Here is a 27,365-nt window from a genome sequence, read left to right on the forward strand (position 1 = left end):
GATCCAGGAGGCCTAGCCAGTTAGGGAAAGAAGGAACCTTGTTTTTTCACAAATATATATGGCCTTAATCTTTTTTCTGGTTTTAAAAAGTAATAATCAAGTTTTCCCACTGTAGATAGGATACATGCAAGGTGCAATAAAACTTGCAAGCAAGCAAGCAAGAAAGAAACAGACAAGGACGGTTGGAACCAGAATGTAGAGGGTGAGACTATGGCCAGTCATTGTATTCTTAGTTTGGTAAGGAGTCAGGAGCCATTGACGTTTTCAGTGGAACATTCAGGGGAACGATGTCCTCAAATACAGACCAGAAGACAGAAAGCATTTGTGTTCACTTGGATGGCTTCCTTGAGGTCATCACTGTCTGGATGCAGGAAACTTGGCTGGGTGACTCTGGAAATATGCCCAAGGCAGTCACTCAAGCATGCTCAGATTCCCTGGATTCAATCTGTTGTCTGCTTTGACCTGTGACACTAGCCAGGTCCTTCTTGTCATGCTTCCTCTGGCAAAAGTAACCATTCCCCACCAGCCCAGGTTGTCTTCTGGCCCTGACTGTAACCCTTGCCCTGCTATTGCTAAGGGCTGGCCATGACATTGGGGGCTTAGGCAAGGGGAAGAGGCTAAAAGGAACTTCCTGGGTCTATCCCAGACAAGTAAAGGAGACCACGACTTGGAGGGCATCTCCAAAGTGGGCAGACAGAGACCCCTGTGTTCTAATACAAGATACACTATGCAGGTTTTGCTTTGACAGACTTCCTGGGGCTGGTCAGATATGTCCCAAGGGGTCCAGATGGCAGGTTTTGGGCCAATAGGACAAGTCACTACTGCCGCTCCTTTTTCCCAGCTGGGAAAGGGCAAAAAGCACCACTGCCATCAGGTCACCAGACGGGGCCAGCCCTGCTTTCAGCCAGGTCAAGCACAAGTGGATTATCCACAAAACCAGCTGTAGGAACAACCCTCTAGAGATTCCCATCACACTTAAAATCCACCCTGTGAGATTGGGTCCTGGTCCTTCTGGTCTCCTACCTCTTCCATGCCCTTGCGCGCCCACCCAGCCCCAGCTACCCTGGCCATCTTTTTTCACCTTGAGCACCCCAAGTTTGTCCCCACCTCTGGGACCTTCAGTTGCCATCCTCTCTGCCCAGAATATTTTTGCCTTATGTCTTTGCAGATCAACTTCTTGTCATTCAGGGCCCAGCTCAGATATCACCTGTTCACCTAGTTGTCCTATCCCATCCCCCCACCCCCATTTTATTTTCTTCACAGCACTTACATATTTGTTCAAGTAAGCAAGACTCTTGCTTATCAACTTCTTGTCCGCCTTCCCTTCTAGCATCTGAGTTCTGTGAAAGCACAGACTGTGTATGTTTGTCATGTCTCCAAGCACAGTGCTGGCTGCAGGGGATGCTCGATAAACGAATGAATGAAGACTGAAGAGTTACAGTCTTCCATACGAGCCAACTCCACACACACACAGAAGCCACTCGGGATGGCACAACCTGCTTGCTAGGCCTTGGGTCTCCTAGATTACTTTCATCTGCTGTCCACTTTTTTCAGTGCCTCCCTCAGGAAGTAGGAAGAACAAAGACAAGGCAAAAGAAGAGAAACTTTGCTTTGCCAGTGGCCTTGAAGGTTTTTAATATTTGAAGCACTTTTTGCTTCCCATATCCATTAATAAGCGGTTAATAAGGTTTTGTTTGCTTTAAAAGGACTACCAAGCTCTAATCATAGGGTTTGTTTCTTTTCCAGAAAGCGGATGTTAGTGCTGTTAATCAAAAGCCTTTGAATCAAGGTCATATGATTTCTAACAGATTATTTCCCGCACAACACGTTTTTGTCTCATAGCAACAAATCTTATCATTAAAATCACCAAGGCATGTGGGCTAAGTGTTTGATTAGCTGTAACTTCCATTTCTGAAATGGCCACCTGTGGTAAAAACTTAAACCTAAGGTTTATATGAGCAGATGAAATGATCCACCTCATCTATTTTTAAATTAAGGCACTGACAATATAGTCTTCTATGCTGCCCTTTGATTGTTAAAAAAAAAAAAAAGAGAAATATTGAATAGCAGGGGATATATCAAACATAAGCTTTCCTTTTTGTAAGTGGAATTTGGTTTTGTCTGGAATTTGGCTGGTTGTGTAGAAAAGTTGCTAAATAAAAACTGTGTTTAGCAGATAGGTGAATATCTTTCATTGCTCAATTTTCAATCATTTCAATGGCAAGTACCATTTTGATGGAGTCTTACTAGTTTCGTTGGGTGCCACATATATAATAATGGCCAACACTTATTGGGTACTTGCTACATGCCAAGCGCTGTTCTAAATTCTTTATTCAGGATTATAGAGTTCAATGTTCTGTTTTCTTAAAGAAATTAACTTAGAATCAAATCCGAATTTCTTACCTAGCCTTGCATCCATCATCTTTAGCATATCAAGTCTCTCCCTGCTCACCCTGCTGCAGCTCTGCTGGCTCACTTTTGGGATCCTAGCAAGCTCCCACTTCCTCGACCCTCTCATCCTTCAGGTTTCAACTCAGATGCGTCCTCTTCCAAAAGCCCTCCTCTGGCCTCCCTGTCTATTAGTGCCTGTTCTAACACCTGGTTATCGCTTCTACCTGTTTTGTTTGCTGATTTCTACTTATCTGTCTCCCAGTACACTGCAGAAGAAAAGACCATGTGTTATAGTTACCAATGTACACCCAGTGCCTAGCAGAGTACTTGGCCAATATTTGTTGAACAAATTAATACATGAATGGAAAAGTTCTGTTTCCAAACCCCATTGACCTCCTTCTGTTCTGCCCCTCTCGTGTAAGACAATTAGAGATGGCCTTGCCAATGCTGGATGTCTCAAAGACTGTACTCACAATTAGGGATCACTCCTCTCCCTGGGATATAGGGAACAGGTTTCTTTTTATTCATTCAATAAATATTATTGAATTTCTATGGCTGGACACTCGGTGAACACAGATAAATAGCATACAGTTCCCTTAAGTAGCTCAAAATAAATGGAGAGAGAAAGAGAGAAAATCTGTGTGTCCGTGGGTGTCTGTTTTGAAACACAAACCCACACTCGTTAGTGTATGAAGAGAGGCGTGCAAGTCAGCAGCCACCTACGTGGTAGACTTAAGAATTGCTGCCCAGAAAATCTCCCCCACGGACTTGTCCCCAGTGTCTAAAATCCCGTCAAGAGAGTTTATTCTGTGGGAGATGAAGAATAGGAGGTGGTGGGTGGTGTGACATACACATGATTTGTTAGCGTGGTAGCTCTTCGGTTCTGAGGCGGGGTTAATCACAAGACACAATACACATCTTAGAATAATAAATGGTGCCCAGAGCGGTATGTTATTTGTCAGTCTTATGACCCTCTTGGCCTGGGTACACATAGTCTTCATGTTACTGGGTTTTTACCACTTGGAATTTGTAAACCAAATCCTAATGAGGTTTTCCATTAGACAAAACATTCAACATTTTTCTTCCTTATTAAGACTGGTATTATAGGAGTTTATGGGAGAGCAAATAAAATCTGATTTTCAAGTTGTTGAAAAACATCATGATATGATGCAGTTTAGTTAGGAAACAAAACAGCCAACACATGCTGTTAGAGGAACTTGCTCACTCCCAGCAGCTGGGGCTCTGAGGGGCAACTCCTTTCTCCATCATTGCTCCTCCTCCCCCACGCCCCGTTTGTCTTTTCCTTACTTTTGATTGTGTGTACACTCTAGCACACAAATCATCATTTTGGGGGGGTCCACGTGAGCAACAGTAGGTATGTATCCACAGTTTTATTTCATTCAGTCTCCTTGGTAGATAAAGCAGGAATTGCATAGTAAAAATAAGGGGCTCTTTAGATTTAATATGTTCCTTTTTTCCTAATTTATTTGCATTACGGGTTTCATTTGATTGCACAGCCATGATCTCTATTCCGGTGGCCTCTCCCAGAAGGATTTTCAGGCCGCCTTCTGCAATGGTTGGGGGGAGAAGGGAACCCAGGACTACTTCCACTTTTCATTTTCACTTGCTTTGAAAACTTTTTTTTTTTTTCACATGAAAGGGGAGACCAGTAACCATTTTTGCTTTAACTTGCAAAAGCGAAGATATGCCATTTGCATGGTGATCATTATTTATTTATATTTTCATTAACAGATGAGGAAGTAATGCTCTTCTAAAGCCGAGTAGAACCACGTAGCCATGGTTTCCAACTGCACAAGCATCCCTTAGGTGAACGGTTCTTTTGAAGTGGTTTTGTTGGCAATTAAATGCTGTTATAGCCCTGACATGAAACTAAGCATTGTACACATGCTTTGAATACTTAAAATCCGTAGCAGCAAAAAGAAGCTGGAAGTCGAGGAGCCCTCTACAGGGCCGTGCTGCAAGATTTTAATTTAAATAATAACAATAATGAAGAGCTGCTAGTTATTGAGGGCTTACTAAAACACAGCCATGTTCCTAGTATCTTTAATTCATCATCTCGTTTAATCCTCACAGCAACTGTCATTGGAGCCTTTGCTATTGGGGCCTCATGGCATATTCTGGGCTCGCATTGCTCTGGAGAAAAACCGTAAACACTGGGCTTCCTTGACAAAAAGAACCCAACCCTGACCCTCTTCCCCATGATTAGATGCCCTTGGGAGCCAGGGCCAAGGCACACTTAGGGTGAATTAGGGTGAGCTACCCTGTATACTCTCATTTCCCCTTACTCTTCTTTTTTCTTTCTAACTTTTACTTGTTTTTCAATTATAAAAGTAATACCTGTTTGCTCTAACAAATTTAACAACAGTATATAGAGTTAGAAGGAAAATTCCCCCATCTCTTCTTACATCTCTGCCCCCTCCTCCATGACCACTTCTAATGGCTGCGGCCAGATTTTTTAACATATAGTTTTTAAACATCTATAGTTTTTAAAAACAACATGTATCAACACTGCATGTTTTTCCACTTAATCTTTTTTTTTTTTTTTTACTGTCAGAATGTATATTTTACTCTGTAACAGGGGCCTAGTCGTCCACTATATAAGCCACTCAGATTACTTATCTGTCCCCTTAGTGATAGGGATTTTAGTTTTTCTTTTTACTCTAGTGCAACAGTGCTTTGATAGGCATCCTCGATCATGTGTTTTCACACGCTTGTCCAATGTTTCTGTAGCACAGACTCCTACAAGGGAGGCTGTGGGGCCAAAGAGGAAGCACGTTTACATTTTGCTAAGCAGTGAGCGTGCTCCCTGGAGGGTCCTGCCGATGGCCCCTCCTGCCCAGAGCACATGGGAGTGCCCGCTTCTCCGAACCCCACTAACACTGGCTGCCATTCAAGGTTTTTAGTTTCTGTGCACCTAATTAGGAAACACGTATCTCTAAAATTTTTGTGCATATAAACTTTTCTTGAATTTAGTAATGTTAGGCTTGGTTCCATATGTTTATTGGCTATTTGTATATTTTCTGTGAACTGTTCCATTTTCCTGTCCAAGTTCTCTCCTCTCTGCCTTTCATCACCTCCCTTCACTCCCAGGATCCCAGGCGGCCCCTTCCTCCCTCCCCTCAGTAGAAGGAAAGAATACAGAAAGCAAAGGGAAGGGACCTGATGAAAGAAACCAGGCCGTGAGGTACTGGAGGCTAAACACGTCCCTAGACGGGAGCGTTTGCAGTTTAAGAGAGCCTGCCCAGAGCGGGCGAGGCCTACCTCCAAAGACTGGACTGTTAACGGTGCCATTTTAGGCTTCAATGGGAAGATATTTTCAGATAGGAAGGTCTTCCTGGGACCCTCATATTCCAATGAGCCAAACCTTCCTTTGGCTGTCACCATGAAGCTTTCTCCTGTGAGGAGATGAAAGCAACTGCTTGGGATTTAGTATCACTAAGCCCTTGACTATTCACACATCTACACATTAATCTAAGGGACTAATCAGAGGTGCAGATAACTTATGTACATAATGCCTGTCACATCATTGCTTATTGGATAAAAAACTGGGAACTACTTAAAATGTCCAACAATGGAGAAGAAAACAATTTAGTAGCTTGATCTGATGAAATACTATGTAGCGTTTTTAAATGATGCCACAAGAAGTGCACTGAATGTCCTTGGAAACCAGTTTGATTTGACAGTAAATGTATAAGCAAGGAAAAAAGAAACAGAAAGAAATGCGTCAAAAGCCTAATAGGGAATTACATTTGGGTGATGGAAATACAAACTGAACTTTCCGGCACATTCCGATTCTGAGCGTGAACAAATATTACTGTTGTGATCAGAAAAATTATCTTTAAGTGCAGATAATAAGTGTTTTAAAAAAGCAGTTTATGGTATTCTTTTCACCCTTTAACCTGGAAATCATTGAGAAATAAAGGCAACCCTGACCCTGTCAAGGTTCGTTTCTCTCGCTTAGGGAACTCCAGCCGCCATGAGTGCTAATGCTGGGTACACAGAGCAGGCGGTGGCACCGCGACTCCCAGCAGCTGGCTCCCAGCACCCACCACCCTGCCTCTCGGTTTTAGGCCTCAGGGCTCTTTCTCCTCAAGCCCTGCTGTTTTCACACCTCCTGGCCTTTCTCTGAAAGTCATGTTCCTTCTTACCTGTTTCTTTTAAGTTAAATTCCTCTATTTCCTTCCTTTAAGAAAATTATTAATTACTTATTGCTCCATTCACTTTAGGGAGCTAAATGTACAAGCACAATATGTAAATTGTGGTTTATACGGCACTTGTAATTCTTTCTATAATTTATTATAAAACTAGGTGTCAGGCCTCTGGAAAGACTCTTCTTGTACCACTTGAATTGATTTTGGTACAGTGTTTATGTGCTAAGAAAAGTGTCCTGTCTCAGAGCCCTGCGTTTGATCTGTAAAGTCCTGTCATTATTTTTCAGTGGCCTTGGTGGAGATTTAATACCAAGGATTATGATGAACCCTTTATCTCAATTTAAGACTGTATCGGTTTCAGAGATGCTTAATGTACTGATACATATTATTCATTCATTCATTCATTCATTCAGAAATAATTTACTGAGAGTCTAGTATACGGTGGTCACTGTGCTAAATGCTGGGGAATTGTGGGTTGAAAATACATCTTTACTGATGTGCAAGAGCTTGCATTCTGGAAAGACAAGTGTACATACTGGTTATTAGCCTCCTTTCTGACAGGCAGAAAACAACGATACAGAGAGCCTGAGGGAGGGACTCATCCAGGAAGGTTTCAGAGGGAACACTTGAGCTAAGTCTTAAAAGATGTACATAGTGATGGTTGTGCAACTCTGTAAATATACTACAATTCATTGAATTGTACACTTAAAATGGGCAAAAGGTAAACTTTGCAGCATGTAAATTAGATCTCAATAAAGCTGCTTAAGAAGAAGAAGAGGTGTAGAGCTGGGTCAAATGCACAACAAGGGGAAGAGCATCCTGGATGGGCAAATGCTTGGGGCACAAAACAGCCAGGCCAATTGGGGGACTGCTGTCCTGGGTGCGGCTAGAAGAGAGGGCAGCGGTGAGTGGCTGCGGTCTGCTAAGGGACTGAAGCAACCGAATCATAGGAGCAATGTGATCTTCAGGTCATGGCGTGAATCCAGAGTCTCAGAGACATTCTGATTTTTTGGCTGAAGGCCCCTTTGCCAAATCTAAGATGGGAAGGAAGCATGCAGAGGAGGAACCCAGAGGCCCAAGCATTAAGACAACAAACAAGTTTTCTAGAAGTCTTTTGGGTCATCTTCCTGCCTCTAGGCAGGTTTCCGTTAAATTAACCTAGACAGAAGAAACTTTCTTTGCCCTTAAAGCTTTCTAGAGAAGCAGGCTCTAAGTGGGACAGGTTTTGGGCCAAGATAAAGTATTCTTCTAAAGCCCCTTGCAAATCCAACCACACACGGAAGGCCCTATGGGAAGCAAAATGCCCTCCCTGCATTCTGACGTGTCTGTGCTGACCTGTGGATACGAGGCATTGACCTTGTTTACCTAGTCACCGAGCCCAGAATGTTCAAAAGAGGGAAGGCTCACTTACATGGCACCTGGTGATGGGGGCCTCCAGGACAATGGTACTGATAGTTCCACTGAGCACGTGCGGAAGGGCTGGGACACAGCATCTGTGCACACGCTGGATACCTCTGTGGTTCAAACGGATCGTACTCCCTGGACCTGAGAGGTCTGGGGAGGTCCTGGGGGTAACACGCAGAAGTGAGGGGCAGGGGCCTTTCCAGCTGCTTGATGCCCAGGATGTCCCGGGGCTGGGAATCATACCCCGTGTCTATGGTCGGCAGATCTGGGGCTGCTCGGCTCCTGTGGAGCTGGGGCTGTGGCACCATGTCTTGGCTCTGGCCTGAGGAGTCTGCTAAGGCATTCGGTAAACTTTGGTCTGATTTGTGTGAGTCATGGCCAGTGTCAGGAGAAGCTGCTGAAAGCTGAGATCCCAGCCATTGATTACGTTTTTCCATAAATAAAAACTGATGCTCTTGTGGGAGGGCTCCAACCACAGACTCGCTGGCTGCAGAGCAGTCCGGGTGTCTCCTCCAGAAGCTGTCTTCACCCTCCGCCAGGACTTTGGTGCGCAGGCAGGTGATCTGCTGGGACACAGGCCGCCGGCAGTTTGAAAGTTTCAGGTGTGGGTAAGCCTGAGAAAAGTCTCCTGAGGAACAATCAGGGGCTTGGGGTGTGGACAAGCTGTTGGGTGCCGACACGCAGTTGGGTGCCATGTGCCTTGTATGTGGAGCAGGTGGTTCTGACTCCTCTTCCAGCGGATATCCTGGGATTGGTTTTAGTAACTGACTCGGGAATGGTTCTGATTCATCAACCTCCACGGGAATGCTTCGGTTCATTCTAATTTCTGAAAGAAGAGAAAACATGCCACAGTCTTAGAAGACAGATCATGTTTTGGAGTCCCTACTTTATGACCTTAAGGGACCTCATTCGAGATGTGGTTTAAATTAACAGTGGTGTGACACCAACATGCTCACAGAGCCCCAATCACATAAAGTTGTTTACTTGTCCTTCAGGCAAAGGCACTCGTGTGTATTAAGATATTTGTATCTGGATGGCGACTCAGGAAATGTGACCGGACAATCGCGCGGCAGACAGCACGGGGGAAGACAGACAGAAATCAAAGGCGGGGTGTCGAGGAAAGAAACTGAGTCCTGCTGTGTGCGGCTTTGTGTGTGCTCGCAGACATCTGGGCCGTGAGCAGAGGAGACACAAGACAGTGCGATGCTGGCTGTCTCTGGGGATGGAATTGAGCTGGGGGAGAGGTGTGAGAGAGAGAGTTTTCACCTTTCAGACATTCAAAATTTTGCTGTGTGACTATCGCCCAATCAAACAAGGAAAGAAAAAAAAAGAAATCCCACACTTAAAAGCCCTGAGAAAAGGTCACAGTGACATTGAACACTGAACGACCGCAGGTTGCTGAGAGGACTTCATTTCCTCTGGCGGCGTGCCCTGCAATGGAGACAGCCGCGCGCATCTGGTTTGGGATGTACTGGCTGAACTAGCAAGCTTTGCTAAACTAGCCATTAGCCCACAGCCCAGGTAGTACTGGTTTTACCTGTGGAAATGGAACTCTTAATCGACATAACAAAATGAGGAAGAAAACTGGCTTCCCCTCTTGGATTGCCATGGAGCCCCAGGACACGGAGGCGCAGGGGAGGGAAGACAGCTGGCAGAGACCGGAGGCGTGAGAGTGACTGAGGTCTGTGCTCCCCTCCCAAGCAGGAGCAGGTGTCCTGGGAGGGGACAAGGGCGTGAAAAAGGGAAAAATCCCAGAGGCTTGTTCGTTGCAGGCCTTGCACTGAGCATACTTTAAATGCCACACAGAGAAAGGGGTGGTGCTCGTGGGGGGTGGGTTTTTAAATTCATATCTTGGATCTGTGTAGAATCTCAACCACCAAGATTTACTGAGGGCTTACTGTGCCTAAAATCATGGTGTACCTCAGCTATTGTTCTAAGACAAGTTTTGAAAAATACGAATTCACCTTCTCCAAAGCCCTGTGTCTAACCCAGTGGCAACACACCAGCATGCATTTTCAAATGCTCCCCCTCAGAGCAGAGGTGGGGCCTACCCTTTCCCACCAATTTTGTCTTCACTGCCTGTAGAATGATACCTGAATCTGTCTTTCCACTGTGTGCCAAAGGGATGCCAATACTCTTCTCTTGCCCACACTCGGTAACAACCTTACCCATCTGCTGCATATGACCTTTGTACAGTTTTCTGGCACAACAGAAAACTTGAGCTTCTCACTCCTGGCTGGCCCCCTCTCCCTGCCTGTCTCCTCTTTCTCTCCTTCCCAGGCTGCGCTCCAGACTGTGCGGGCCCTTCTCCTCATCTCTGCAGAAAAGAGATCTCATCACCTAAGGTGATTGGGAACCTACCAAAACCACAAATATTTCAACTATTTGTGATTTTTCAATGCTCACCATCGTTTTCCTTTCATTCTTACAATTTTCTACAGCTCTGAAACTGGATATGCCGTGCAACATGTTCTTCAGCTGGTCAGGAAACCAAGCGTTTTCTGAAGGGCTGGCTGAGCTTGTGTAATCTGCCAGCATCTGTGGGCCCACAGTGGTGGGAGGCACAAGGACATCAGGTGAGCCCACTAGAAAGAGGGCTAAATTCTCTCAATATTGCTAGTGATGGGATTCGCTTTCATCACCTGCTGTTTACATTCTCCCTGGGTTTTTGAATGTGAATAACTAGGAAGTGCTTCCCTAAACAACAAGGAAAGTTGCAAATTCTACTCTCTCCACGAGGAGCCTTCAGGGGTTTGGAGGGAGCTAACAAAAAAGGTGACAGGTGCGGTCACGTTACATAACTGGAAATCCGAGGTCCATTCTGTGGTAGGATGGACCTACAGTGAAAACCGGTCCCTGGGATGGCAGTAAATAAACCTGGCACAGTAATCAGCAGCCTCTCGGGAAAGCTATGGGATTAGTAATCCTTAAAAAAAAAAAAAAAAAAGAGGACCCTGATGTTTTAAACATGTTGTTATCAAATAGTTAAATAGCAAATAATCACTGAACCCTGCTATGTGTCCAACTCAATGCTGTGTGTCCTCCTTAGGCATAAGCTTAACTAAAAGTTATTTACAATAGGCAATACCTACTAGTGATGCAAAATTCAAGAGGACAAATGGGTATATAGCAAAAGGTAATCAAAATTATTTCTAAAGTCGTAGGAAACATATCCCTACCTTCAAGTTGCCCGTGATCCAGATCAAGAGAGCAAACTAATACAGGAGATCAAAGGCCCCACCTCAGGGCCTTTGCATTTGTTATTTCTACTTCTCAGAACATTCTTCCCCCACACAGTGCATGGCTTCCTTGCTTTCTTTACTCAACTGTCACTTTCTCAATTAGGTCTCCCTGATTACCCTTTCCAAATTTTTTACACGCCCTTCTCATTCCCTCTCAACCCTATTTTACTGTCCTCTCTAGCAGTTATCATCATCTTACATGCTATTAAATGTATATTGTAAACACAAACATCTACTACATTCTTTGTTTATTGCCACCCCTCTTTCCCCCGGAATTTAAAGTTCCCAAGGGTGTGATTTTTCATTATTCTATTCACAGCTATATTCTCAGCACCTAGAACTATAGCTGGCACATAGTAGGAGCTCAATAAATATTTGTTGAATGAATCAATGATTGATACCTGCTTTGGAGAGGTGACAGATCTGTGTGGCTGGCAGGATCACTGACAGTGAGGACGTCAGGATCCATGAGAGGTAGCACGAAGTATTTGGTGGACTGAGTCCTCAGAGTTCTTCAAATTATGCCAAATGGGCACACTCCCTCTTCTTCGCTTTCTTCCTGTCTGATATTTATAAGTGCCCAGTCAGCGTCAGGCCCAAGGTGGGCCTGGGCCATGCCTAAGAGGTCCCAACCATGGTTAGAGTGGATCACAGAGGTTAGAGTGGATCATAGCCCTACTTGCAGAGTAAAGGTGATTCCACCACCCAGTGTGACAGGAACATGTGACGGACAGCAAGGTGGCTGCTCTAGTCATGTGTCCTCAGAGCTTGGCCCCCAACATCACAAGGGAGGGGCACATGCACCTACCACGTGGGCCCCTCCCAGCCTGAGGCCCTCCCGAGGGTGTCCAAGAACACTTCCACAAAAACACCACATCAGAGGACAATGGCAGATTAATGGGTTGAGCTGCGGTTCTAGCTCTTGGCAGTTTTATTTTTGGTCTTTAATGTCAATATTGCAAAAATACTACACATTAAAAAAATCACTCAGTGTCTCACCACTTCTAACCATTTCCATTCTCCCTATTTTATTCCAGGATTCTCCACATGATGACATGGTTGTAACCCTGGCGCGGCCTGCGCTCCAGTCCCTAACAAGAAGGACATTGGATTCAAGTGGAGAACCCTGTTTTCTAGCTATGACCTAGGAAGGGTCTGACCCCAGAGAGGGGGGGAGACCTGCCAGCCAGGTCCCTGCCAGCCAGGCCCCTGCAAGCCTCGGTGCTGGCACCGCCCTGGACAGGCCCTTTAGGCAGAGTGCTGGGCTCCCAGTTCCAAGGCCGGGGAGAAAAGCTCAGGCCTGTCGGACCTGGAGGCCATATCTGCCTCACTGCGGCAGATCCCTGGGGGAAGCAGAGAGGCTGGAGGTGGAGGGAACCCAGGGGGGTTTCTGGCTCAGAATCTCTTTCGGAGGCCCACGGTACAGATGCCCAGACTCCTGTATATTTTTGTTTGATTTCCACCCGCTGGTAGGTTCTTTCATACTTTGCTGAGGGGAGTGTAATCTGTACAATTTGGTAGAAACTATTTGAAAAGCTTATGTCCTTTGACGTTGCAATTTCACTTCTAAGAATTTCCTCTACAGTGATGGGTGCATATCATGTGAAATGAAGCGGCCACAAAGCTGGGCAATGCGGCGATGTTTATAATAGTGAAGACTAGAAACAAGCCACATGTCCAAAGAGGTTCTGACTTTTTAAAGAACGGTTGTCCCGTTGTACGGTGAACACTCAGTGTCTTTTAAGAAAGACCGAGGAAGTGCTGTGTGAACGCATGTGGAACCATCTCCGAGATTTACTGCGAAGTTAAAGGAAGGAAAGAGCAGAGCGCGCGACAGAGCACATTGCCCTTTGTCCCATCTGAGGCTGCGTCTGCCGCGAGGTCGGACTTCCAGAGCAGCAGCTGCCTCCGAAAAGGGAGCTGGGGGCTGGGAACAGGGGCAATAGGGAGACTTGCTTTTCAGAGCATTTTATACCTTGTGCCAACTGGCTATATATCTATTAAAAGATTTAAGGAAAAAGAAAAAGGGAAAGCTCCACTAGTGATTCTGATGTTCACAGAGATTAAGAAACGATGTGTGAACGTGGCACTGCTGAGACCACCCAGGAGCGTAAACATGTCCCTTAAAATATAAAAGACCAATCCGCGGAGAGCAAGAACATCTCCCTTGGGGGGTGCGGGGTGAATGCAAGCCAGGAACACAGGCTAGTCCCAAGTACACACAGCTAGGCTGAAACTAGCCCGGTTCTGACTCACTCTGAGCTGACTCAAGAGACAGTAATTTTTCATTCTCTGGGATCTCACTGCCCTTTGAGCTATGAGCTATGGTTCTTGCTCTCGGGTTCTGACCCCACCTTTCTTCAAATCCCTCTGTCAGTTTTCTCTGCCCAAATCTGTCTCTTTGGCTTCCTTTTTGCCCCCTTGTACCTGAGACCTTTCTCTACTCCTCTACTCTACCCCAGGGTAGCCTGGTTTTGCAGATCAGATCTTATACTGGTGGCAGCAGACTTGACATCCCATGTGACAAGGCTCCCAGGTATCCCATTCACAGAATTCCCCACTCTCTTTCCCTTCCCTCTCTCCCCCTTTCTTTCCATCACCCCCCTGAGGTGTCTCCAACTCTTTGCCCATGTTTGCTCCCAGCATCCTTTTGCTCCCTCCGCACACCCTGACTTTATTCATTTCTTGAAACAGGGTCTGTGACTCCTCTCAACACTACTTTCTGATCTCAGAGTTCATTAAAAAGGTCCTTTGCTCCCCCCATCCCCAACCCACCTTCCTGCTGGACCGTGAGACCCCTTTTGGCCTGTGTGGAAACAGCAGATATTCACAGTTAACTGTGGCTGCTGTCGCCCAGATGGGCTTACCCTGACTCAACACATTTCTAGGATGTGGGAAAATGTGCCATATTTAAAGGCATAGGCTCCAGATTCAAACCTCCCAGGTCTGAGTTATTTCTCTGTTGGCTGAATGATTGGGCGTGTGACCTTGCAAAAATTACTTAACTTCTCTGGGCCTCATTCTTCTCATCTGGAAAACAGGGAAAATAACAACACTTCCCCCTTAGGTGTGTGTGAGGACAAAAGAATATGTTAACATAGTGCTGACTGCAGGGCCTGGACTGTATCAAGCTCTCAAAAAATAAATAATACATAAGCTATTTCGTTATTATCTTTACAACAAATGACTGGGCTTTGGAACTCTTTCTACACTACGTTTGCTGGTTTTATACCTGGATGCTAACAATGGTGTATGAACCTAATGTTTGGAGATCTTATCTTTTTGAACTGATGTGCATTTCTGACATATTTGATACATATCATCCCACTTGGTCCTTAAACCAATTTGGGCCATGGGCCTATGTCAGACCATGGGGCCAGCTTTGGCCTGGGGGCTGTGGTTTATTTACTGAACTCTGATATTTGATTTTATGCTGTTAAATCAAAATATAAACCTTGTGAAATGGATCTGCTTAAGCAACCTTGCACTTTGTTAATAATAGTTGTTTATATTTACTGAATATGTACTATGTGCCAAATACTGTTCCACGTGTTTTGCATGTATTAACTTATTTCATCCTCACAGCCACTGTCTTTGATAGCTGCTGTCTGTACCATTTTACAGATGGGGAAACTGAGGCACAGGGAGGTTAAGTAAATTTCCCAAGGCCACATGGCCAGCAAGGAGCATAGATGGGATTGAAATACAAGCAGGTCAGCACCAGAGCCTGTGCACTTAACCATTTTGTATCTCGTTCAGAAGCATTAAGTTGTACAGCAATTTGGTGGGGAAAAAGGGGTTGGGGGGAGCCGAGTAACCCGTAGAAGCTTCTGGAACAAATGTGTTTAGAACCATTCACCTTGAAGGTGAGGAGGTGTGAAAACAGGCCGCCTGTGTTGCATAAAGAACGGCCAGGCTGGGAACCTGTGGGGGCTTCCCTTCATGCTGGGACGGCGGAGGATCCGGATGAGACTGCAGAGGCATCCTGATTGGAGCAAGGCACTTGATTGGATCTCATTAAATTTTAATCATAAACTGAATTCAAAATAAATTGAAAACTAGTTGACAGAGCACAAACAAAGGGTGATGATAAATGGTGATGCATCTAGAGAGGGGATAGCTTCCAGGGGACGCCTCGGAGGCAAGGACGGAAGGGATTTAATGAAGGTGTTGTGTCCCTGGAAGAAGACAAATAGCAGAGTGAGAAACAGAGGAAGGGCAGCAGTGAGCAGCCTGAGTAATTAATAAACCACATCACCAGCTCCGAGCAATCAAGGCTTGCGGCTGTAAGCCAGCTGCTTGGATTTTTTTTTTAAAGTGTTCTTTGGGTCAACAATAGGGTTGAAGAGTCCTACACATGCAGCATGAATATTTTCAGGTGAACTTTAAAAATAAATATATAAACTCAGAGCGAGAAAGATCCTCAGATCCAAATTGGATCAGACACTTTCAACGACAGATACTCAAGGTCTTCTTACTTCATTCCACAGGGAGTAGTTTTCTTATGTGTCTGAAAGTCATGGATTAAAAAACTCTTTAAACTCATTAATGTTCTTTGTTTACTGCCCAATTGCATGCAAACTTTCACAACATCAGTTTGCTTCATAGAAGTTGGTTTTGAGTGAACTCGTTTGGCCCAGGGTCAAATTCCAGTGAAGAAATACTTCCAAGTTTACTTGCAGAATTTCCCAGACAGAGCAGTTCTTCCATTTGGTTTGCCAGAGGATTGGAAGCAATGGTGAGCCCTGGAGACCAGGGAACATTTATTGGCCCTTGTTCATACTGTGCACAGTATGACTCACATCAGGCTAAAGGAAGCATAGCGTGACCTGACCGGATTTGAAGAAGGCTGCTCTTGAAGTCCTCTGAGCCATTACACAAGAAGGGGATAGACTAATGGGAATGAGTCGTCTACGTCACGTTGGACATTGGTAATAAACGTTAAGAGAACAACCTCAAAACAGCCCATGGGTTGTTTTTTTGTTTGCTTGCTTGTTTCAGATACAATTTCTCCACACACATATTTGTGATTAATTCAGGCCAGAACCCAGGGAAAAGGAGAAGAATGGGCGGAAAGGAAAAATCAGGAGGGAAAGAAGGGATGGAAAGGAAGGAAGGAGAATGGAAGAGATGAGAATCAAGGAAAGTGTAGAGGCCTTAAAGGTAGTTTTGTTTTTTTTTTTCATTGCTTTTAGTGAGAGAGAAAAGAGGGGAGAGAGGCGGGGGGATGGAAACATTGATGTGAAGAGAAATGTAAGTTGATTGCCTCTTGTGCGTTCCCTGACTAGGGACCAAACCTGTAACCTAGGCATGTGCCCTGACTGGGAATCAAACCCATGACCTTTTGGTTTATGGGATGATGCTCCAAGCAACTGAGCTACACTGGCCAGTGCTTGCAATTTTTTTAAAATTTGCTTTTTATTGGTGTAAGAGAGAAACATTTAAATAGTGATTTTTACATATCTGTGCGTATGGGCAGTTGGAAAGACAGGAAAAGAATGAATCCAGGTAAAAGGCAAGAATGTTGCAGATAAGCTGGTAAGCCAGGAAGGGTCTTAGCAGGCATCACAAAGAGGGAAGAGAGTTCAGGGATGGAGGGAGACCTGGTGACCCTAGGAGGGGAAGAAGGAAAAACACCGGGGACCTGAGTACAGGAAAACAATGAGCCAGAGAAAAGCCAAGTTTCCCTCATCGCTGAGGGAGCTGCCAAGAGCCCACCCATCCTAGGTCTGTGGGGTGGAAGGAAGAGGGACATGTGGGCTGGGGGGCTTGTGAGTCCCAAATAGCTTGATTTCAGCTGCCTTTTCAGGGAACCAAGACAAACTAGCCCAGAACTTAGGGCCACAAGGCGGATGAAAGCCCACCCTCTCCCCTGGCCAGTGTACAGTGTCTCCAGGAGGGTCTATGTATGCATCTGCGTGCGTGCACTTGCACACACAGAGGCACACAGTGAGCTGAGCGGTCAGACACGGAAGCACATGTGGCAGCCGAGGAGGCCTGCTGGGCAAGAGACACAAAGAACGTGGGAGGGAGAAAGGACAGCCTGGGTTTCGAGAACTAAAAATATCTTGGTGACAATGCTCTGGGAAGACATGAGAGAAGCCCAGGGGGAGGGCTTCTTGATTCTAGCCCTCAGAGGCTTTCACACCAAAGGGCTGCGGGATTGTTTTGATAAGGAAATGTGATCAAACATTAGGGGTCATTTCGAGGGATCTGAGAGGAATTTAAAGTGCGGTGTGCCTTCTCTGTGTTCTTTTCTGCATCAGTTGCCTGCCACTGATAGATGTTTTTAAAGACTAATCTAAAATTGCCCGCAGCAGAAAAATGATTTGAATTCAGGGTATTCCTGAGATTTCGATTCCACGGTGTGGAAAAAAACATAGATTTCATTTAGACAAACTACCCACATAATCTATCTTTCTGAGTGTCTGTTAAAGAATGCCTGAAAATATGACTGCCTTCTTCTCTTCCTTTTATTTTTGGGGCATTTTAAAGTCACCAACTCCTCCATCCTGAGAGAAGCAGGCCCAAACAGTTTCTGCCTTTGCACCCTCCAGAGTGAGCCTCCCCAACAGGCTGGTTCCCTGCCCAGACGCTGCTTCTCGTCAGCCCACCCCACACGACGCGCAGAGCGATTACCGCGGTGTCTAGCTCATCGTGTTCCATCGTGGAACGACTCGGAGCTGTAGCACCAGACGAAGAATAACTGTGGGTGGTCTCTTTCTGGATCAAAACTAGGCTGGCAGCCAAACAGCGGTTAGCCTGATTTCAGATAATGGTGCATCAACATTTGAAAATAAAATCAGTAACCCATCAGTAACAAGTGAAACATCTCAAAATTCCTGACCTCTCATCCCAGGGGCCTAGGGAGAGCCATCTAAAAACATGATGAGGACCATACCAGGCCTCGATATTCCACAGAAACAGTTCAGCAATACCAAGAGCCCTGAGTCAGCCCATCCCAGTCAGCCAGGGTCTGTTTGAACTAAACCGGCAGAGAGTAATTGCCCAAAAGGAGCAATAACGACAAAAACAAAAAAAACAGTGGTTTGGAAGAGGTTAAGGATTCTGTGTGTCTGCCATCTGATAATATGTCCACTCTTAGTCATCGCCCTTACGTGGTATCGGGATGTGCCACCCAGCCTCCTTTCACTCCCACGGAAGGCCCCCCACACAGTGACTGGTCTAGCCTGGGAGTGGTTTCCAGCTCCAGCAAAGTCGGTAATGCAGTCTTCTGGAGCCAGACTTGCCTGCCTGCCAGTTCTCTGGCCTGCCTGGACTCTGGGCAAGTGCACTGGAGAGTTCTTCCTGCGTAACCCAATCGGGATATGAACTAACTCAAGAAAGCCCCGTTTTCTCCTGTTCAGCTGGAGCCAGGAATCCTGCCTGAATTCCAGGCAGCCCTCCTGCAGAGCCACGTGGCTGCCCAGCGTTCCCCAGCCTCGCGCTCGGACTCTTAGTTTACCTTCAGCCTTGAGAGCAGATGAGCGAAACAGAAATCGGGGCGGCCTATGTGAAAAGGGTCCTGGGCACCCACGGGGTGTTTGACAGGATACTGGGGGGCCAGTGGGTAGAAAAAAATTAAGAAACAATGGCCTTTTCCTCCAGGGACTAACTATCTAGCAGCAGGAGGTAAAATTAATATATTTGAAAAGTCAGTAAACAAAACGAGTCTTCTAAGACCACCCATTATGGCTCCCCTCTGGGAGTCCCATTACCCTAGCCTTATTTCGTTAGAAAGGAATTCAGACAGCATCATGTTAGTTCACCACCCCCCCCCTCACCCCCACACATTTTATTAATGAAGAAATCCAGGCCTGGGGAAACCAAAGTGAATTGCCAAAGTCTCAGAGCCAGCAAGAAGTGGAGTGGGAACTTGAAACCAAGTGTCTTGTCCTCTTTTTAAAAATACTTGGTCTCCTTTTTCCTCCTCGTTAAAAAATATCCCCCTATTCTAAGAGATCATCTTGAACTTAAAAGATACATGAAGCATGATGACCTTTTAAGATAAGTAGCATTTTCCCCTCCTTTTCCCTAAGGGCTCTGTCCAGTGCCAGCAAGTGTCTGGGGCTGTGGGAGGAAAGGGCTGCTGGAGGGGGCGGAGGTGGCAGCCCAGAGCCAGCACGGCGCTGAGCTGGATTTCTGGCGCAAGAATGTAGTGTTAATTTTTTTCCCTGCATGAAACAGGGATCAAGAAAACTTGGGAGTTCGCCTTTCCACCTCTGCTACTGACGATTCTGGGGCTGGAAGCCAATTACTCAATCTTCGCCAGCCCCGGCTCCTTCCTTGGGGAGGCTCCTTCCCTGGGGAAGCGGGGCTTGAATTCTGCATCCAAACTTGAGGGGACACCCAGTCCTCAAACAAATGGTTCCCAGGCAGCACCGACCCGTCCCGCTCCCCTGTGGGCGCCTCTGCTCCCCAAAGAGTTAATCTCCACTAGCGTGTCTGAAATACTAAACCATCAACACTTTCTCTTTCTCGAGGCAGAAACTTAACTGTCATTTTCTCGGCCCAAGCTGGTCTCTACAAGAGCAAGTTAGAAGTGGGGAGAGGGAGGTGGGGGAATGGAAGACAGAAGATTTCAGTAAAAGAGAAAAACAGCCTGTTCTGAAAGTGGGTCAGTGGTTCAGAGGTAAGGCTAGGGAGGCAACAGTCTGAGCAGCTTACCTTCACACCACGGCGGGCAGACCCTGGCCACGGGTGGTCGTGCGCGCTCCTTCCCCTGTCACTCTACCTTGGGCCGCTCCGCCGCCCTCCCCCCTCTCCGGGCCCAGGTAAGCAGTAGAACAGGCTCCGAAGCAGGAAGTGGAAGTTGTATGCAAATTTCTACTGAGGCTAGGAAGCCTCAGCTCTAAAATATCCCTGTGGGCAGTGAATCAACAGCTGAGAAGTCACTTTATTTCTTAAAACAGAAACCTCCTTCATTCACGAGAAACGGCCACTGACCAATTAGGCTGCATTTTTGTTTTCACCACCCAGCTGAGTATTTGCTGGGGAACGTCCGGGGCCCTGGACTTCAGTGTGATGGCAGCACCCCAGCCTGGGAGGTGCCAGGGGAGGGCATTATACTTGGGTGTTAAAATCGGTTATTCATTAGCAGTTCCAAGGAGATTGGGAACATAGAGTGGAGAGGAGTATAAAGCAAGAGCTTCTTCACATTTCTAACTGCTCTTAAAACATCACCATTTGCTGCCCTTACTGTATCCTCCTGTGAGCGGGCACATACACTCACTTACACATGCAAACACACACATACTCTGCCCCACTGACAGACATGAAAAGATGACCACTTTTAAGAAAACACAGTCTTGGCTGGGTAGCTCAGTTGGTTAGAGTGTAGTCCTGCTCTGCCAAGGTTGTGAGTTTGATCCCCAGTCAGAGCACATACAAGAATCAACCAATGAATGCATAAATGAGTGGAACAACAAATCAATGTTTCTCTCTCTCTCTCAAATCAATCAATTTAAAACAACAAAATAAGAAACAAAAAACACACACATACGTGCTTGTGTACTTTTCATGACCTCAAGCTTATTTCCCCTCCCTTTCCTTGTTTAATCAGTCACCTACAGAGTCCTTTGCTGAAGGGGATGCTGGACACAGGACGAGGGGCAGTGGAGCGTGATGGAGGCTGTGGTGGCCGGAGCTCTGGAGTCAGAGGGATCCGTGTGAGCTCAGCTGAGCCACTGGCCAGCTGGGCACCACATCTGGGTCCTGGGCAGGCACACTGAGCTCCTAAGTGCTGGCTGTCTCCCCACCCTTGTGCAGGGGACAGACCCCAGGGCAGCCCCAGCCAGGCCACAGGGCTCTGCCCCAGCGAGCCCTGTGAAGTGGGTTGCTCTGTGTTCTACAAGCATGTATTTAAAATAGCATATTCAGGTCATCTGTGTTTTGATATATCCTTACAATGGAATATCACACAGCTGTTAAAAATAGTAAACCTTTATTTATGCATCTATTTCTTTCTACAAACTATCATGGGAAAATGAATATTATTTAATGAAAAACATGATCTCATTTTTGCCAGTATAGGTGAGGTCTGTCCAGAAAATATCCAGCCATACACTATGAAAAATAGAGACATTTATTGAACAAGATACAAGATATGAGGAACATTGTGCACATAACAATGATGCCTCTGTCCCTTTCAAAGTGAGCATCTTGGGACCTCACACAGTTCTCCCACTTGTCATTAGCTGCCCCATTGTATTTTCCTGAATCTCATCCATGATCTGAAATCCCTTCCCTTTCAAAGGTAATTTTAGTTTTGGGAAAAGCCAGAATTCACAGGGCACCAAATCTGGTCTGTAGGGGGGCTGAGTCACTAGGTGATTTGTAGTTTCTTCAAAAAACTCTGCACGAGACGTGACGCATGAGCAGGCACGCTGTCGTGATGAAGCTGCCAATCACCAGTTGCCTGTAGCTGCAGCCTTCTGAATCATCCAAACAGTTTCTGCAGATGAATGTTCAAACTTAATGCAAAATCTGATACAGATCTGTTGCTCTCCTCCCTCAGTCATTTTGAATGTGACAGCCACACAGGACACACTTACTCAACAGCATCTACCAGCCCTCACTGACTAGTACAGTGAAGTTGTCATTGTTCACACACGCACATTCCAGTCCACTGTCCTTGGCTGCCAGGTTACATCAATGTCACGCAAACTGTTCTCGTTATATTAACAATGGCTGGACTTTTTCCAGACAGACCCCATATAACAGCAGACACACATTAACATATATACTAGATGGATTTGTTTGTTCACCACTGGTCCCAGCACCTGCCTAGTACATTGCCCAGAACATAGTAGGCAATCCTATGTGTCTGACAAATGGCCAAAGGTGACAGAAATTTCTGGAAGAATGCATGTTAAGTGGCCGTCACCCACCGGCAATGGGATTGGAGGGACTGAATGAGAATGGAGGGCCCAAATGAGAATGGAGGGCTTTGATGCTCTACACACATGTTCCCTCACAACGAACATGTAGCACTTCATTCATTAAAAAGAATAAAGTTTTTTTTTTTAAATAGTAAAAACATTACCTTGGCCTTGAACTTTCTGCCTCAAAATATTATAATAATCTTTTGATAAGCTAGGGTAAAATAGCGTTCTCTGTGGAGTGCTTGGTACCAGAATGCTTAGAAAGAGCTGCTGGTGTTAGGAGATGGAACAGGAATGGGAAGAGTGTCAGGGAGCAGAAGCAAGAGGGAGAGCAAGGGAAAGGGGGGGGTGAAAATATTTTTCATTTCTCTTGATGATGCCCTTAGACAGATTTGGAAAATCCTGGAAGATGCTTCTGTCAAGTCCTACCTTTGGAATGTAACCCATCAGGAAGAACAAGAGGGATTTTTCCATTTCTCCCACCATTTCCCCAGATGTGTGGGGCCTAAGGGTCCTGTAGGAACGATACCAAGTGCTGAAGTGTTGATTTTTTTTTTGTTTAAAGATTTTATTTATTTATTTATTTTTAGAGAGGGAAGGGAGGAAGATAGAGAGAGAGAGAGAAACATCAATGTGCGGTTGCTGGGGGTTATGGCCTGCAACCCAGGCATGTACCCTGGCTGGGAATCGAACCTGGGACACTTTGGTTCCCAGCCCGTGCTCAATCCACTGAGCTACACCAGCCAGGGGTGAAGTGTTGATTTTAATTGCTGTTCGCTGGGCCTGCCTCCTGTCTCAATGTATGCTAACAGGAAAGCAACACTTGGGGAAAGAGTTAATGGTTCCTACCTCGAAGCCTTTGCGGGTACCCTACTGGAAAGCAGCCTGAGGATGTAAGCTGTTTAGAGGGGGTGTTCTGAACATGAGAAACTTCTGTTGGAACACGCTCCAGGCAGCTACAGTGAAATATGATTTCAAAAGAAGTGCCGGGGAGTCTGGGGAATGAGCCCTTGGGGCCTTCGGAGTCCCTGCTGGGAGCTCATACTCAGGCTCACACACACACCCTTTGTAGCTGCCATCACAGGAGGACCTATCACCTGTTAAAGTGTCGAATCCTCCAAGTAGCCCTGGGAGCTGTATTTACTGTCATTCCCACTTTATCTTTGAGGAATTGCAGGCTCAGAGACATTGAGTAACTTCTCCAAGGTCACACAGCCAGTCTGGGGTGAAGGATTCCAAAACTGTCTCACTGTAGAGATGAAGGTTACTTCCCTTCCCCCCACTGCCCTGTTGCCATCTGTGTTTCCCACACGCTTGGGTGGAACACAGGTAACTTGCTTTCTTCTCCTAACTCTTGAGAATGTTCAAGAGGGAGAAAAAAAGAGGTGTAGGCAACCAAGGGTGGTGCTGTGTTTATGCGGTGATGGCTGCAGTAACGAAGAATAGGTTGAGGAGTCAAGATGTAGGTCAGCCTTCTCTCTGCAGTTAGAAGTCTGGGGGCGGGCAGAGGATTCGTTTGCCGGCTTCTACAGTTTGCTCAGTACTCTAGTAAAGGTCAGTTCTCCCCACCTCTGAAAACAAAACAAAACAAAACCATTTGGATTTAACACTCAGAAACTTTCCATTCTACAGCAGTACTCTATGACTAGAAAGGTGGGGGGAAAGGAGAGCCTTGGGCAAGGCTTGATTTTCTGAGTTTTAAATGGTGTGATTCCAAGTGCTGGAAGGGCAGAGTGAAACCACGACACATCCTAGGGAAGAGCACACTCCTGCCCCGCACGGCCCTGAATGGCCTTGTTCAAAGGGCTGCCAGCCCTCCAAAAGCTCTGGCCGACACCCCATGACTTCTTGTCGTGGAGTCACTGCTGGGACAGAGGTGGGAAGAGGAAGAAGTTTCAGACTCCCCGAGTCAGGCCCTTCCTGGCCACTCCTGGCACTCCAGACAGCGCTAGGTGCCAGGCATGTGACCCGAAACACTTCCAACATGTTCTTGTGTCCCTTTCAGAAGCCACAACTGTGGTGATGCAGGCAGCTCCAAACTAACCCACCACTGGGCCAGCGGCGAGCCCCCTGGTGGGCTCTCCACAGCCCTGGACATCTGCTTCCAGTGCAGAGGGGCTGCCGGACCCAGGCAGAAGCAGAGTCCATCACCACCCTTCTCCACCACCTGTGGCCCGGGGCCGGACCCTGACACCACCAGTCCGGGGCTTCTTCCTTCTCAGCGAGCTCCCTCTTGGAACTGTTTCCTGTTCCGTCAGCACAACAGCCAGGACGTGATGAGTCTTGCAGAGAGGCCCCGGTGACACAGACTCTCACAAGGAAAGGGCTCTCAATCTTTCCCCTTCCAAGAGGCTCCTCGGTGCCAGCACAGGTCTAGGGATCCCCATTCCCTATCAAGGGGATCCTGGGAACAGCAGCTTCCATCCAGCAACCAAAGGTCCTGCCATGTCGTTTTCCTAGGGCCAGGGGTGTCTATTCACCTTATGTTTGCATGCTTAAAGGGGAGCACTCTAAAGTTCTGGAAAAAGTCAAAGATTATCTGTTCTGAGGTGACTCCCCTCACAGTTGACTGGACCCAGAGTTGTTGGCAGCTTCTCTTGCTGACAGATGACAACGTCCTCGCATACTGGGCCCCCACTTCTGCCACCTGCAGGGGTTGGAGTAGGGGCCAACCTGCAGATAGTGCTTACTAAGTGCCAGCAGGGTTCTAAGGGCTTTGTGTGTATTTATTTACTCATTTTAGGACGTGGGTACTATAAGATTATCTACCATTTATTGACTATCTACTATATGCCGAGTGATTTTTATTATCTTTATAATCAAGTGGAGAAATTTATTCACCAGAATTCTAGACAGGTGTTTTTTGAGAGAAAAAAATGCAGAGAGAGACCTAGATTCTGCTTCTTATGGGGGCTGAACACAGTAGGGGAGTCAGATGAGAAAGGACCACTTGGAAAGGAATGATGAGAAGATATCACGTGCCCAGCTGAGGAGACGGTGAGGGCCTTTGTGGAGCAGTGTGGCACTGGAAGAGTGGGGGAGGGGCATCCCTGGGTCCCTTCAAGGAAACCTATGATCAATAATATTTTTTAAAAAGATATTATTTATTCATTTTTAGACAGAGGGGAAGGGAGGGGGAGAGGGAGACAAACACTGATGTGAGAGAGAAACATGAGTCAGATACCTCTTGTACATGCCCCTACCAGGGACTGAACCTGAAACCCAGGCATGTGCCTTGACCAGGAATCGAACCAGCAACCTTTGGCTTTGTGGGACAATGCCCAACCAACTGAGCCACACCAGACAGGACAATAAATAATTCTACATACATTACTCTCCAAGTCTTCTCTGGTTAAATGTATTCAATTGTTTGACTATGGACATGTACATGGGTAGCTTTATTTAGGTTACATTTAAAATTTAGGTTGGTTCCTATAACAAAATAGAAAATAACAAGTGTTGGCGAGGATATGGAGAAATCCAAACCCTGTGCACGTTGGTGGGAACATAAAATGGTGCAGTCACTACAGAAAATAGTATGATGAATCCTCAAAAAATTAAAAATAGAGTGACCATATTACCCAGCAATCTCACTTCTGGGTGTCTACCCAAAATAATTGAAAGCAGGATCTGGACTAGCTGTTTGTACAGCAGGCTCAAGCAGCATTATTCGCATTAGGCATATGGGAGAAGCAACCAAGCATCGGATGAATAAATGGCTAAACAAGAGTGGTATATCCACATGGAGGAATATTACTCAGCCTTGAAAAGGAAGAAAATTCTGACCTGTGCTACCACAGGGATGTGCCTGGAGGACATTATGGTAAGTCACAAAAAGACAAGCTGGTCATAAGAGGACAACTTCTGAACAATCCCACTTATGTGAGCTGCCTGGAGGAATCGAGTTTATAGAGACAGACGTTCGAATGGTGGCTGCCAGGGGCTGGGAGAGGGAGCAACGGGGGGTTGTTGTTTCATGGGGGTAGAGTTTCTCTTTTGCAAGATGAAAGAATTCTGGAGATAGATGCTGGGAACAGTTGCACAAATGTGAATATACTTAATGCCACTGAACTGTATGCTTAAAATGGTTAAAATGCTAAATTTTATGTTATGTGTATTTCACCACAGTTAAAATACAATAAAAATTTCCAAAGCAGCCCTGCACAGTAGGTTTTATTAACCTCATTTTACAAGTGAGGAAATTAAGGTGCAAGGAAGTTCGTTAGGGACTTGCTAGGGCTACACAGCTGGGTTTCAAACCACACACGACTCCCTGTGATGGCCACGCCTGTCCCCTGCACCGTGCTGCCTGGCACCCGCTTGAGGGGTGTGAAGGAGGGCAGTGGGCATATACTGAGGCCACACAGAGTCATCTCATTTCTGCGCCCTTTTCCCTCTCCAGGCTGCCCTTCCTTCAACATTACTTTTTCCAGTGTCCTTATTCTCTCCTCTGCCTTTCCCTCATCAAAAGGCGCTCTCAGGAAGAAGCCTGATCACTCATTTACACCAAAGTTACATGGTGTGAATTTAAATCAACGTGCTCCCTCTCTGAGGGGTGCTTGCATTTTAAGCCTCATCACCTTCTATGAAATGAAAGCCTTTGTTCCACATTAAAGGAATTTCAGGCATCAGGGACCACGCAGGGAGGAGTGGGAGGCGGGTGGTGGCAGGTAGGGCAGACAGAACCCAAGGAAATGCATTAAACGGTGGAAACTTTAGGCACAAAGTTAGAGGGAAGATATATTTTTTGGACAGACTGGTCTTTCATGGCCACACAAAGATGTGAGGCACTGAGGCAAGGGAGATATGTGAACCCTTCCCTTCGAGCAAACTTGGCAACTAACTCTCAGTCTCCAAGCCTTGTTTGTCATCAGAACTGTGCACACCCTAGAAAAGAGCCACTGGGAGGCTGATTTCCTCCTGGTGTCATTTCCCTGACAATTCTCAACGCCTCTTCTCTTCTTGGCATTGTGAAATTCCCGTCTAAGGCGGTGGGTGCAGTAGCTGGAGAGCTCTGTCCAACTGATCTGAGCGATCGGCCCTTTGGTGTCAGGAATGCACTGGGTACATCTGCTGACAGCGTGTTCTGTACGGACCCTGAGGCGAGTCATGTGGACACAAGGGCCTGTCTTCCAGGGCTCACGCCCTGAGGCAGAGCATTCGTGGGAGAGGAAAAGACGTGCTGACAGCATCCAGGTGAAGAGACTAGGCTGCCAGTCAGGCTTCTGGTCTGAGTCCCAACCCCACCTCCTGCCAGCTCTGTGACCTTAAGG

The 27,365-nt window shown here is 46.3% G+C and overlaps 1 protein-coding gene and 1 long non-coding RNA gene across 3 annotated transcripts in view; one reads left to right on the forward strand and one right to left on the reverse strand.

Moving 5' to 3' along the window:
- LOC123821642 overlaps nt 1–16,118 on the forward strand; it is a 67,170-nt gene extending 51,052 nt beyond the window's left edge. For both annotated transcript variants that reach the window (XR_006786151.1, XR_006786150.1), the window contains 2 exons: nt 10,409–10,543; nt 12,247–16,118. This is a non-coding gene — a long non-coding RNA (uncharacterized LOC123821642). The remainder of the gene's footprint in view (nt 1–10,408; nt 10,544–12,246) is intronic.
- Nucleotides 1–20,193, reverse strand: part of TRAF3IP2 (TRAF3 interacting protein 2) — a 37,461-nt gene extending 17,268 nt beyond the window's left edge. The window contains exons 1-2 of the mRNA XM_045843244.1: nt 19,877–20,193; nt 7,975–8,793 (exon numbers count right to left, since the gene is read on the reverse strand). Of these exons, the coding sequence (XP_045699200.1) occupies nt 7,975–8,785 (811 nt within the window). The 5' untranslated portion in view covers nt 8,786–8,793; nt 19,877–20,193. The remainder of the gene's footprint in view (nt 1–7,974; nt 8,794–19,876) is intronic.
- Between the last annotated feature and the right edge of the window lie 7,172 nt (nt 20,194–27,365).

The sequence above is a fragment of the Phyllostomus hastatus genome, unplaced genomic scaffold (assembly GCF_019186645.2).
Source record: "Phyllostomus hastatus isolate PE091 unplaced genomic scaffold, TTU_PhHast_1.1 phas_contig_40, whole genome shotgun sequence".
NCBI lineage: Eukaryota > Metazoa > Chordata > Mammalia > Chiroptera > Phyllostomidae > Phyllostomus > Phyllostomus hastatus.